The following is a 13,795-nucleotide window of genomic DNA, read 5'->3' on the forward strand; positions in this document are numbered from 1 at the left end:
GCCAGAGAGGTCTACACAGTGAGGGCTACATAGTAGACTCTCAAAATCTTAGATTTCTAAAATATAACCCAAAAAGTACAGCTCTAGCTGTGGCTGGAAAGATGGCTCAGTGGTTAAGAGAACTGGCTACTCTTCCAGAGGACCTGGGTTCAGTTCCCTGCACCCACATGGTGGCTCACAACCATCTTTAACAGTGATCTTTCAACCTGTGGGTCATGACCAGTTGGGTCAATGGCCCTTTCACAGGGATAGACTAAAACCAACCACATATTAAATAATTACATTGATTCATAGCTAGCAAAATTATAGTTCTAATAGCAATGAAAATACCTTTACGGTTGGGGGTTGCCGCAGCATAGGGAAGTGTATTAAAGGGTCAAAGCATTAGGAAAGTCGAGACCGATGGTGTATAACTGCAGTTCCAGGGGCTCTGGGTCCATACATGCAGATGACAACACACACACACACACACACACACATACACACACACACATACACACACATACACACACATACACACATACATACACACACATACATACACACACATACACACATACATACACACACATACATACACACATACATACACACACATACACACACATACACACACATACACATACATACACACACACACACAGATGCGGCAAAAAATAAATCTTTTTTTTTTTTTTTGGTTCTTTTTTTTCGGAGCTGGGGACCAAACCCAGGGCCTTGCGCTTCCTAGGTAAGCGCTCTACCACTGAGCTAAATCCCCAGCCCCTCAAATCTTTAAAAATTAGTTCTAGGGGCTGGAGAGATGGCTCAATGGTTAAGAGCACTGACCACTCTTCCAGAGGTCCTGAGTTCAAATCCCAGCAACCACATGGTGGCTCACAACCATCTGTAATGGGATCTGATGCCCTCTTCTGGTGTGTTTGAAGACAGCGACAGTGTATTAACATATATGAAATAAATACATTCTTATATTTTTGGTTGTGAGCCTAGCCTTTAATGGCTGAGCCATCTCTCCAGCCCAAATAAATACATTCTTAAAAAAATTAGTTATAGTTCTTGCAGGGTTGTGATGGCACAGACTTGTAATCTAGCAGGTATGGTGTCGGACACAGGAGGATTGTCAGACATTCAGGGCTGGCTAGGCCTACATAACGAGCTCTCAGAGCTGATGCCTCAATGTGAGACTCAAAAATACCGAACATATGGAAAAGCTTTAGTATTAGTACATCTTCAAACACTTTATTATTATGTGTATGGTGTTCTGACTGCATGTATGGCTATCAATACACCAGCACAGTGCCCACAGAGGCCAGAGGAGAGCATTGGATCCCATGGAACCCGAGTTGTAAACTGTGAGTCACTATGTGGGTTGGGAACTGAACCCAGGTCCTCTGGAACAGCGGCCAGTACTCATAACTGCTGATGCCTCTCTCCAGCGGCTCAATACCATTTTTATTTGACATATGTGAATGATATATATCCATCATGGACAGCATATTGTTTGCTGGGCACATATATGGTGGAGTTGGCTGAATTAACATACCCATCTCCTCAAGTATCACTTTTTCTCTGTGAGAAGTCTTCACTTCTATTCTTTCTGCACAAGGACTAGTATGCTCAGTCTTACGAGGTAGACAGCCCCAAGTAATCCATTCAGGGTTGCTTAGTCCAGTGCCAGGAAGCCTACATCCTTCACCGATGGAACGCGTTCAGTTCGTATGTCGGGATCAGGCCAGGGGTTAGAGCACAGGCGGCAAGAGGCAGAAACCTGCTGAACTTCAGTGGGTGACCCCAGTAAGAGCCACTGGTGACTCATCTCATCTTGCCTTTGGACAGCCGAGGAGGAAAAAAGCAGGTATTTCTCCTGTAACCTTGAACTCCCGTTCCTCCTACCTCCACCTCCATTGTTGGGATTGCAGATGCGGGCAACCATGCAAGATTAAATATTGACTTTCTGTGGTGAAACACTTAAATCTTTCTTATCAGCTCTCAGAATGTGCTATCTGTTATAGCTATGGATACCAGACTAGGCTGCTCGAGAGAGTTCTGGGACTTACTCATACTTACTGAAGTTTGAAATCTTTTGATCAGCATCTGTCAGTTTCTGCACTCTTACCCTATGGTAACCACAAGCGGTTCTACTGGACTAAAGGCAATTTTAAACTTTTTTTTCCATAAAATTTTATCATTTTCTGAAAATGAATCATTTCTGGGGGGAAGTCCTGGGTGTCCTGGTTCTATTGACCAGGTTGGTCTTGTTTTGTTTTGTTTTGTTTTTTTCCGGAGCTGAGGACCGAACCCAGGGCTTTGTGCTTGCTAGGCAAGTGCTCTGCCACTGAGCTAAATCCCAACCCCAGACCAGGTTGGTCTTAAACTCACAAATACATGTGCCTCTGCCTCTTGAGTGCTGGAATTAAAGGTGTGTGCCACCAAGCCCAGATGGTTTTCATATGGGTATTTTGCCAGCATGTATGGGTGTGTATTTTATCCATGCAGTACCTATGGTGGCCAGAAGAGGACATGATTCCTTGGAACTGGAGTTACAGAAGGTCGTTGAATGTCATGTGGTCGTTTTCCCACTGAAGATAGTGTCTTGCTATGTAGCACAGGTTGGCATTGAGTTCTTTATTATTTTGGGAGGGTCTAAAGTAGCCCAGGCTGGTTTCTCAAATGTTTTTTAGAATTTTACTGCTGTGAACAGATACCATGACCAAGGCAACTCCTTTTTTTTTTTTTTTTTTTTTTTGCACTGTCCTCACACACACCAGAAGTGGGCATCAGATCCCATTACAGATGGTTGTGAGCCACCATGTGGTTGCTGGGAATTGAACTCAGGACCTCTGGAAGAGTGCTTTTAACCGCTGAGCCATCTCTCCAGTCCCAATATAAATCTTAAGGCACAGTAGTCTTTCTTTCTTTCTTTATGCATTTTTTATTAAAGATTTCTTTCTTTCTTTTTTTTTTTTGGTTCTTTTTTTTGGAGCTGGGGACCGAACCCAGGGCCTTGTGCTTCCTAGGCAAGTGCTCTACCACTGAGCTAAATCTCCAACCCCTTATTTCTTATATATAAGTACACTGTAGTTGTCTTCAGACACACCAGAAGAGGGCATCAGATCTCATTACAGATGGCTGTGAGCCACCATGTGGTTGCTGGGATTTGAACTCAGGACCTCTGGAAGAGCAGTCAGTGCTTTTTTGCTTTTTTTTTTTTTTTTTTTTTTTTTGGAGCTGGGAACCGAACCCAGGGCCTTGCGCTTCCTAGGCAAGCGCTCCACCACTGAGCTAAATCCCCAACCCCACAGCAGTCAGTGCTCTTAACCACTGAGCCATCTCTCCAGCCCCCTATTTATTTTTTTAAAGATAGGGCTTTACTATGTGTCAGAACTCTGTGTAGACCAGAACAGTTTTAATGTCTGTTTCTCCCTCCTGAATGCCACCATACCCAGTGGTGTATTGGTCTCATGGGAAATTGAATATTATGGTTGGAGGTCAACAAATTGTTTTTTGTTTCAGTTTTTACTTGCTGAGGTTCCCCCTCCCAAAGTATAGTTTCCCCTATTAACTAGAAATCTAATCTAAGGGCTGAAGGGATGGCTCAGCGGTTAAGAGCACTGATTGCTCTTCTAGAGGTCCTGAGTCCAATTCCTAGCAACCACATGGTGGCTCACAAATATCTGTAATGGGATATGATGTCCCCTTCTGGTGTGTCTGAAACAGTATACTCACATACATAAATAAATCTTTTTTTTTCTTTTTTTCAGAGCTGGGGACCGAACCCAGGGCCTTGCATTTGCTAGACAAGCGCTCTACCACTGAGCTAAATCCCCAACCCCCATAAATAAATCTTAAAAAAAAAAGGGGGGGTTGGGGATTTAGCTCAGTGGTAGAGCGCTTGCCTAGCAAGCGCGCAAGGCCCTGAGTTCGGTCCCCAGCTCCGAAAAAAAAAAATCCAAATTGAAATTTTTTTAGATAATTCGAGCTGTTACTTAGCCCTCAATATGACCATTATAAACACGTTTGTACAAAATAACGTAGCTATAGGAGATTGGGGTTTTCCACTGAACATATCCTAGTATTTTTAAGAGTTCTGATCCATATTTGTATTTTAGGAAAAGGCAAATAACAAAATGAAATGTAAAGTGCAATCTGGGGATGTATTAAGCAGATGTATTTAAAGCAGGGCGGTGGTGGCACACAATTTTGATCCCAGAACTCAAGAGGCAGAGGCAGGCAGATCTCTGAGAGTTTGAGGACCACCTGATCTACAGATAGTCTCCAGAGAGCCAGGGGTACACAAAGAAACCCTGCCTTAAAAACAAAAACAAAAAAACAAACAACCCCAGCCCCAAAAGCATTTTAAACAGGGTGTGTGGTTCATATCTTTAACTTGGAGTCAGAGGCAGGTGGATTTGGTCTCCTATTGAGTTCCAGGACAGCCAGGGCTATTTAGTGAAATACTGTCTCAAAAAAAAAAAAAAATTGTGGTAGTGCTATTTTGTTTTTGCTGGCATGTATGAAAGCTATAGGATGTAAGTGTCAAATGCATTATTACATCATTGGCACAGTTTCTACTGTTTATGTACTTGCTTCCCACTACATAAAATGGTTATGATTTACCTCCTTTAGAACACTCCTCTCTTGTGTACAAATTAATTTTTGTGAGGTTGGAGTGTTGCTCTGTGGGCTCAGGTAGCCGCCTCCCACCCTCTCTGGGCTCAGGCACTTCTGTCTGGAAGCACAGGTGCCCCCCACTGGGCTCGCTCCACTTATTTTCCGCTCTACAGACATGACTTCTCAGGGATAGTTCATTCTTCGTCTATCATTTTTCCCTATTCTAGAATTCTATTGTAACGTTTATTACTTTAGAAGCCTTCGTATTCCAGTGCACATACCTAGAAATCGATGCATCAAATGCTGACTGTTTAGTTCTACTTTAATGAGAGTATGCTTGTCCTTTCTAAAGTCTAAATAGTCTAAATAGACTTTGTACAGAACATTCGTTACAACGATATGGTTCTCCTAGCAAATAATTTCAGGTTCCGTTTGAGGCTTTAGAAAAGTCAGCTAGCTCTACCTTTCTTAAGCGGCAAAGGAGACTTAAGTTCTAACACAACCTACTTTCTCAAGAACAAGCCAACGCTCACGTGAGGTTTCAGATGAGACTTGGAAACACATTTAAGCTGTTCTTCCCACCCCGCCTTCAAAACAAAACAAAACAAAACCGTGAGGGGTAATAAAGCTCAATCCTTCGATATCTTCTGTGAGACTGTTTTTGGGAAGCGTAGAGCGTCTTAGCACCCAGCACCCAACCGGACTGTCTGAGTCCTCCTCAGCTTCCAAGGGAGGATCGCGTACAGCTGGGACGCACAGGTCCAAACACCGGACTTCACTGCTCGCCTCAGGCTTCGCCGGGACCAGCAGCCGGCCGAGGTCAAGGCGGGGCCCTCCCTTAGGGAAAGGGTCTCTCAGCGAAGCTGCAGAAAGAGATTCACCTTGGTGCAGACCGGTTCCTGCACCAATGCTCGGCACGCGCGCTTCCACCAGCACTCAGAGGGCGGCACCCAGGGGGAGGAGTTTGGCGCACGCCCCTCGGGGTGGAGCGCGCCAGGTGAGCGCGCGTGCGCACTTAGACTGTAAACTGGCCCGCCCCTTTCGCTTCGGCCCGCCTTCATGGGGGCTGGCTCGCCAATGGGCGGGGCCGCGAAGAAGGGGGTGGGGAGTGGAGAGCGAGCGGCCGAGGACGGCGCCTGCGCGGTGGGCGTGATCCGGGCACTTAGGGCAGGATGAACGCTGCTTTCCAAGATGGCGACGGAGGGAGGAGGGAAGGAGATGAACGAGATTAAGACCCAATTCACCACCCGGGAAGGTCTGTACAAGCTGCTGCCGCACTCGGAGTACAGCCGGCCCAACCGGGTGCCCTTCAACTCGCAGGGATCCAACCCTGTCCGCGTCTCCTTCGTAAACCTCAACGACCAGTCTGGCAACGGCGACCGCCTCTGCTTCAATGTGGGCCGGGAGCTCTACTTCTATATCTACAAGGGGGTCCGCAAGGTACCGACCCGGGCGTCACCGGGGGCACGCCGGCGGTGCCGGCCGAGGCCGGGAGCTGGGCGGTGACAGCGAGGCCGGGGTGACCGGTGGGGGCGGCCGGCACTTGTACTTTTGAGTGGGCCGGTAACTCCGTTGAGGTACTCTGAGTGGAGGAGAGGGTGTTTAGGAGTGAGGCGCCGGCGGCAGCGCTGCCTCGAAGGGGAGGGGGCTCTGGAACCGGGTCGCGGGGATGCCCCGGGAGTAGCCGGTCGCCTCTCCCCGGAGGGGTCCGTCAGGTTCCGATACCGACAGGGAGCGGGCCTGCGAGTCCCCGGAAGAGATACGGCGGCCGTCTTAGGTGGCCTCGCTTCCCGGGAGGCTCGAGAGTCCTGCCCTGGGTGAGAGAACCGGGACGCGAGGAGGCTTGGAAAGGTCCGTAAGGCGGAACCGGGACAGGGAGGCGGAGGACTTGGAGACTAGGTCAGAAAGGACCTGCTCGGCACGCAGGGCTACTCCACCTGCTGCCGCACTGACACTTCTCCTGGTGTCAGCACTGTTTCCAAAAACCTTCCCGGGAGGAAGGCTGTCATTGTCTCCGCGGAAGGAACCTTCTCCCGAAAGATTTTTGAAGAGGGTCATTCTGTCCCTTGTAGTATAATAGGGCTGAGTACTCAGACTAGGGAGGTTGAAATAATGTTTTCAATAAGCTAAGTTGCTTCAGAGGTGTTCTGTGTGAGCGTGCCTAGATTTATCTTGTCTAACAAGTCAGGCTATGTCCCAAACAGGGAGGGATAGGCCTTAAATGCTACTTTAAGTAACCAGCCAAGAACTTAACAGTAATTCTGTGACGCATGCCATCGAGTTTTAAAATATCTCGTTAAAAGCAATTTATTGGCGCTTTTTTTTTGTCATTGGCAATATAACTATGTTCCAAGAACTGCTTATTTTAACTTTTGACCATTGAGAGAGTGAGGAAATGAACGCACTCCATAGCACTTCCGACAGAAGGTGACAAGGTGATGGAAGATTCACTTATAAATGTTGAGATAGTGGGGAAGTGAGTTGTCCATATTGAAGAGGACATGTTCCCAGGGATGAATAGATCAGCTGCTTTTTTTACGCTGTACTGTGTAGGTTAGGAGGACAAGGAAAGGGACAATGGTATGGTATGCAAACGTAGCTTGTTTCTTTGGCCCAAGGTGATCTTCTGACTTGTCTTTATTCTTGTCAGTGTACTAACCAAGTGTTTGAAAATAGCTGGCTGACTCCTCTTTCTCTCTCTCTCTTGGGATTAGGAAAGTATCCAGTGGTTTGAAGTGTAGGAACTGAAGTTTTAGTGCTGCTCCCAACTCTGTTACTGACTCATTGGTGACCTTGGATATGTGGGAAACTTTACTTTGCGCCTCTTTAAAAAGGGAGGGCTGCAGTGCACATGTTGTAATTCGTAATGGCAGTAATGGCAGTAATGGCATTAGAGTCCTGACACACTCAGGAGATGTAAATTACAGTTAAAGCAAGCTTAGGGAGCAGCTGCCATCTCAACATGCCTGCTCTGTCTGAAACAGCAGACTTTTCTCTGGAAATAAATGTTACCAACACCTACCTTTAGGGGCTGGAGCAAAGGCTCAGTGGTTATTGACTTGTGCTGCTCTTGCAGAGGACTCCAGTTCAGTTCCCAGCACCCATGTCAGGCTGCTCACAACTGCCTGAAACTCAAGCTCCGGGGAATCGCATGTCCTTTTCTGGGTTCTGGGTACCCACTTACAGCTCACACAATAAGTTTAAAAATAAAAGAAATCTTAGAAAAGTATAATTAGACCCTACCATGGTTGTGTATACCGCAATCCTAGCACTCAAATTGTGGCTAGCCAGGACTATAGTTGGCAAGTTCAGGGCCAACCTGTGCTACAGTTAGCACATCTGAGGCAAGCACGGGCTATATGGTGGGGCCCTCTCTCAAGAAAAAAAAAATCCAAAACCAGGTGGGTGTGGTAGCATGCATCTTGACAGGTGGATCTCTGAGTTCAAGACCAGCCTGCCCTACATAGAGTTTCAGGCCAGCTAGGACTACATAGTAAGAACCTGTTTCAAAAAACAACTCCCTCAATCTAAAACCAAAAAGACAAAAATAGTGATGATGTAAAAATACAATGTGCTTAGAAGTTAAATTTGTGGGGCCTGGAAGAGGGCTCAGTAGTTAAAGAGTACCTGGTGTTCTTCTGAACCTAGATCCCATCTCTTACTTCAGGCAGCTCACAGACACCTGTAGTTACAGCCCTCTTCAAACCTCTTTGGGTACCTGCGTACATGTGGCATTCACATATATGTGTATAAATAAATAAATAATAAACTTTAAAAAGTTAAATTTACTCCTAGTGATTACTATTACTAGTTCAGTCATCACTTCCTATCCCCCATTTTTGTTTCTTGCCCCCCCCCCCCCATTGTGGCCAGGGAGCCCAGGCAATTTTGTATCATTCTCATGACACACTTCATCTGGATCTAGTAGCTCTGGTTTGCATACAAAAAAAGGTGCTTAGAAGTATCTTTATAATGGTGTTTTTTTTTTTTTTTTTTTTTTTTTGGTTCTTTTTTTTCGGAGCTGGGGACCGAACCCAGGGCCTTGCGCTTCCTAGGTAAGCGCTCTACCACTGAGCTAAATCCCCAGCCCCTATAATGGTGTTTTAAGAGTTTTAAAAACAGGGGTTGGGGATTTAGCTCAGTGGTAGAGCGCTTGCCTAGGAAGCGCAAGGCCCTGGGTTCGGTCCCCAGCTCTGAAAAAAAAAAAAAAAAGAACCAACCAAACAAAGAGTTTTAAAAACTACACCAAACATTCTTTAAAACAAGTCTGAAATGCTGCCAGGTGGTGGTGGTGGCTTGCTTAATTAATTCCAGCATTTGGGCTCAGAGGCAGGTGGATCTTGAGGCCAGCCTGGTCTACAGAGTGAGTTCCAGGACTGCCAGGACTACACAGAGAAGCCTGTCTCCAAAACAAAACCAAAAAGCTCCCATCCACCCCCCCAAAACCAAGTCAGAAATGCATATAAATTGCCTTTCCCTGCTGATTTTGAGTGCTTTGAACTTTGGGAGGTGTGTGTGTGTAAAATGCTATGTATGTTGTAGGATATATTTGTATTGTGGCAGATATTTAAATTCCTCTAGCTAGTGAGTTAAAGTTTTTCTTTCTATGAGTGAGTTTGTATCTGCTGTCGTTCTGAATATGTGACTTTTTATTTGATAAGGTCTCATATAGACCGGGCTGGCCTTAAACTGGGCAAAGCAGAGGTTGATTTTAAGCTCCTGATTCTCCTTGACTGACCCTTTCAATTTCTAGGATTTTAGGTGTGTGTCACCAGGAAGGCCTAATAATAGTAACTTTTGTGGTTCTAATTTCTGATTTTAAAATAGAGCTAATAACTTGCCCTGTATGCTGGCTTGGGAGGGTTGAGAATTTGTTTCAATAAAGCAAACAAACACAATAGGCATCTTTAGCCCTTGTTCTAGGGAACCAGAATTTACTTTCAGGGGTAAGTAGCAAGTAGGTCTTTTACATTTTTCACAGTTGGCTATTTTGATATATTTTTGTGTTCTATTTTTTCTTCAAGGAATATGTTGTGCATGTATGTGCGTGTATGCATGTTCAGGGAATAAAACCCAAGGGCCAAATAATACATGTTAAGTAAGCACTCTTCCACTGAGTCATAACCCCCAGCCCAAGGCATATGAAGATTTACAATTATTGGGATCACCTAGAAGCCCTAATGTGGATGCCATTTAAGACCAGGTTAAACACACTTGGGTAAAGTGAGTAGTATTGTTTGTTTTTGTTTGATACTGCTGAGAATTGAACCCAGGGCCTTTAAAGCATACTGAGCAAACACTACCACTGAACTAGCAGTCTGTTGCCTTGTCCCCCCCCTCCCCCCAACCTATTTTTTGAGGCAAGATTTTACCATATAGTCTAGACTGACCTTGAGTTTGTGTTTTGCCTGTATAAATTCTGGGATTACAGGCATTCATGAACTATGTGTCTGTGTATTCTTTCCTCAGAGGAAGCAACATGGGGTCCTTAGGGAATGGAGTGTTGGGGAGGTTAGTCTAACATTGAGGAGTATAGTATACTCTTGTCTCTTTCAAATGCATAGTGGTCAGAGTCTAGCGTTTGATGGGACTAGAGTATATGTAATTTCATCTGCCTGGGAAAACCAAGGCTGGAGAAAAGATGCAAACATTTATTAGTATTCTTTATCATAAGGAGATGACGTACATCTGAGCATAAACATGTTTTAGACTGATCAAGCTTTCAGTCTAAGGACAACTGTACACACTCTAGGCACTAAAACCCTACCCTCTGCTGGGTACTCATTGTCTCACTATATAGGCTTGCTGGCCTGGAACACAGAGATCCCCCTGCTTCTGCCTCCCCACATTCACAGGATGGCTTTAAAGTGTGAACTACCATGCCCGCCTTCACTGAATCTGTGTCAGTCATAGGAGGGAGATGGAAATCCAGAGGGAGATTTCCTATGTAGTTTGTGGATCTGTTTTGCCTAACTAAAGACAGAATGAACATCAGTATTACATTGCACTAATCATTTCCACAAAGGTTTGAGTGACTACCATAATAATAGTAATACTGAGCAGGATACTGTAAGAGATTAGAAAGACACCCCAAAACTTTGAATTTCTAACGTTAAACATTTTATGACATACTTTGCTATCATTAAAAAAGGTTTTTCAAGGAAAACAACGCCAAAGGCAGCTATTTCTGTGGGGTCTGCCTTACTTATGGAGATTGTTTTACATGGATGTGTGGTCTCTATGCACATCTCAGTTTAGCTGTCACTTCCTCCACAGATCCTCTTGTGAGTTCAGAGGTCAGATCGGTTCCCCAGCTCCTCTATGTGTTCTCAGTGCACCGTTCTTTGCCTTCCTGACAGTCTCTGTTTGTAACTCCCTGTGATGATATGTCTGTGACAGCGCTTCCTTACATTAGGTCTGGCCTTCCTGCCGCCTTCTCGTTGATCATGCAGTCAGTTCGTTACTGAGTAAGGAAGGACCTTACTGTCTTGTGTGTGAGGTGAATGACTCAAAGCTTTGTTTGCTACCTAGCTGCCCCTTTATAAAGATTCCCAAGAAGCTGAAAAAGGTCTAAAAGCAACATGGGTAATTTTTAGAGGTTTATACCTTTAAATATTGTTTTGTTGTTTTTTGAGACATGGTTTCTCTGTGTAGTCCTGGCTGTCCTGGAACTTGCTTTGTAGACCAGGCTGGCCTCAGAGATCCCCCTGCCTCCCAAGCCCTGGGGTCAAAGGTGTGTGTACCTCTCTCACCCAGCTTTTTAACAAGTGTTTTAGTGTCCCCAATAGGTAATAAATCTTAGCTTTCTTAAGATGCAAGGAGGAGTGAGTGATAGAAAGCAAACCATTGCTACAGATTACTTTCTTGTTTTTTGAGACAGTCTTACTTTTAAGCCCAGGCAGGCCACCAGGCTTACTCTGTAGATCAGGATGGCCTGGAACTGTGAGATCTGCCTGCCTCTGCCTCCCCGTGAGTGCTGGGCTGAAAGATGCATGCCGCCATACCTGGTTTGCAGACTGCCTTTGATCTGTTGCTATCAAACCTATAAGACTCATGAACTAGGAACAGTTATTTTAAACCTGTGGTCAGTAGGGCTAGTGTTGCACTCCTGGGAGAGTGGCGCTTAAGGGAAGAAGACAAGAAGATCAGGGTTTCAAAGCCAGCCTTGGATACACAGACTCTGACTTAAAAAGCCAAACCAAACCAAACCAAACCAAACCAAACCAGCTGTAGTCAGAGTTACTGAACATGAAGACTAAACCTTCTTACCCCTCCCCACCATTTCAGACTCCACAATGCTTAGGGATATTACTGATGTGATTCATGGAGGTGGGAATTATATATTAGATGGCTCTAAGGCTTGTTAGCTCTTAAGGTTGTATCATTCCATACTCAATTTTTTATCCATCCATCCATCCATCCATCCATCCATCCATCCATCCATCCATCTTACATCCCAGCCCCCTCCTCTTTTTCCAGTCCCACCCTTATAGCCCCCTCTACCCCCACCCTCCTTTTTTCAGAGAAGGGGAGGTCCCCATGGGTACTGTCCCCCATGGGTAGTACCCCCCAGCATATCAAGTTACATTAGGACTAAACACATCCTTTACCACTGAGACCAGACAAGGCAGCCCATCTAGGGGAAAGGGGTCCAAAGGCAGGCAATAGAGTCAGAGACAGCCCCCACTTCACTTGTTAGGGGACCCACATGAAGCCCCAGCTACACATCTGTAAAAGCGTAAGAGGCCTAGGCCCAGCCCATGCATGTTCTTTAGTTGGTGGTCCAGTCTCTGGGAGCCTCCATGGGCCCAAGTTAGTTGACTCTGTAGGTCTTCTTTTTTTTAAAAATTTATTTATTTTATGCATATTTTTACACTGTAGCTGTCTTCAGACACACCAGAAGAGGGCATCGGATCCCATTACAGATGGTTGTGAGCCACCATGTGGTTGCTAGGAATTGAACTCAGGACCTCTGGAAGAGCAGTCGGCGTTCTTAACCTCTGAGCCATCTCTCCAGCCCTCTGTATGTCTTCTTGTGGTGTTCTTGAACTCTCCAACTCCCTCAGTCCTTCCTGACTCTTCCACAAGACTCTGAGCTCCACCTCTTGTTTGGCGGTGGTCTCTGCTGTGTTTCTATCAGCTGCTGGATGAAGCCTCTGGTCTAAAAGTCTAGCAGAGGATCATTAACAGTGTTAGGGTTGGCTCTCTTCCCTAGATGGGTCTCAAGTTGACTGGTCATTGGGTGCCCATTTCCTCAATCTCTGCATACTCAAATAAACAAACAAACTAATATTTATTTTTATGTGCATCGATATTTTGCATACATGTATATCTGTGGTCTACTCGCTCTGTAGACCAGCCTTATCTTGAATTTAGAGATCCCCCTGCCTCTACCTCCTGAGTGCTGGGATTAAAGGTGTGTTCACTACTGCTCAGCTTTTGTTGCTTCTTAAATTTAAATTTGGTGGGGTATTTGTAAAATCAAGCTGAAAGTACCATGACTTGTAGGTCTCTATGCTGGCCAAGGCTTATACTTAACATGCTTCATTGCAGTTGGGGCCAAAAGAGCCAGTTAGGACCACTTACTTTTATTAGAGGAAGGTGGGAGATAGGCTGATTTGAAGAAGATGAACATTTTGTCATATTGTGTCAAAAGCTTCAGGTCCACCTGCACCTGCTGGTGACATTGGGAGAGAACATGATCTGTGTCAGTATGCCATTTTCAAACCCTTCTGTTTGTTTCTCCCTCTCTCCCTCCTTCCCCTGCCTGCTCTCCCCTCAGTGGTTGTATTTTTCTGTAGTGGATTAAACCTAAGGCCTTGAGCACGATGGGCAAGTACTCTACCACTGAGCTGTATTCCTGCCCTTTTCAAGCTTTAAAGGGCTCAAAAAATGTTTTCTAGATTTATTTAAGCGTACTGAGTACTTTGCCAGCATGTGTGTATGTGTACCATGTATGTGCCTGGTACCCATGGAGGCTGTCAGATTCTCTGGAACTGGAGTTACAGATGGTTGTGAACCACCATGTAGGTGCTGAGAATTAAAACTGGGTCCTTTTCTAGAGCAACAAGTAGTTTTTGAGTCAAGGTCTTAGTAACTTGTCTAGGCTGCTTGTTTCTTCCAGTTTTTTTTTTTTTTTTTCTTTTTTTCGGAGCTGAGGACTGAACCCAGGGACTTGGGCTTG

The 13,795-nt window shown here is 45.2% G+C and overlaps 1 protein-coding gene across 22 annotated transcripts in view; it reads left to right on the top strand.

The window, feature by feature from the left end:
* The first annotated feature begins 5,672 nt into the window (after window positions 1-5,672).
* Window positions 5,673-13,795, top strand: part of Wdr20 (WD repeat domain 20) — a 69,131-nt gene continuing 61,008 nt past the window's right edge. For 18 of the 22 annotated variants that reach the window (XM_087553527.1, XM_087553528.1, XM_087553531.1 and 15 more), the window contains exon 1: window positions 5,790-6,051. In XM_087553527.1, the coding sequence (XP_087409653.1) occupies window positions 5,803-6,051 (249 nt within the window). In that variant the 5' untranslated portion in view covers window positions 5,790-5,802. 22 annotated transcript variants of the gene reach the window in all.

Source organism: Rattus norvegicus, chromosome 6 (genome assembly GCF_021556685.1).
Source record: "Rattus norvegicus strain SHRSP/BbbUtx chromosome 6, alternate assembly SHRSP_T2T, whole genome shotgun sequence".
Lineage (NCBI taxonomy): Eukaryota > Metazoa > Chordata > Mammalia > Rodentia > Muridae > Rattus > Rattus norvegicus.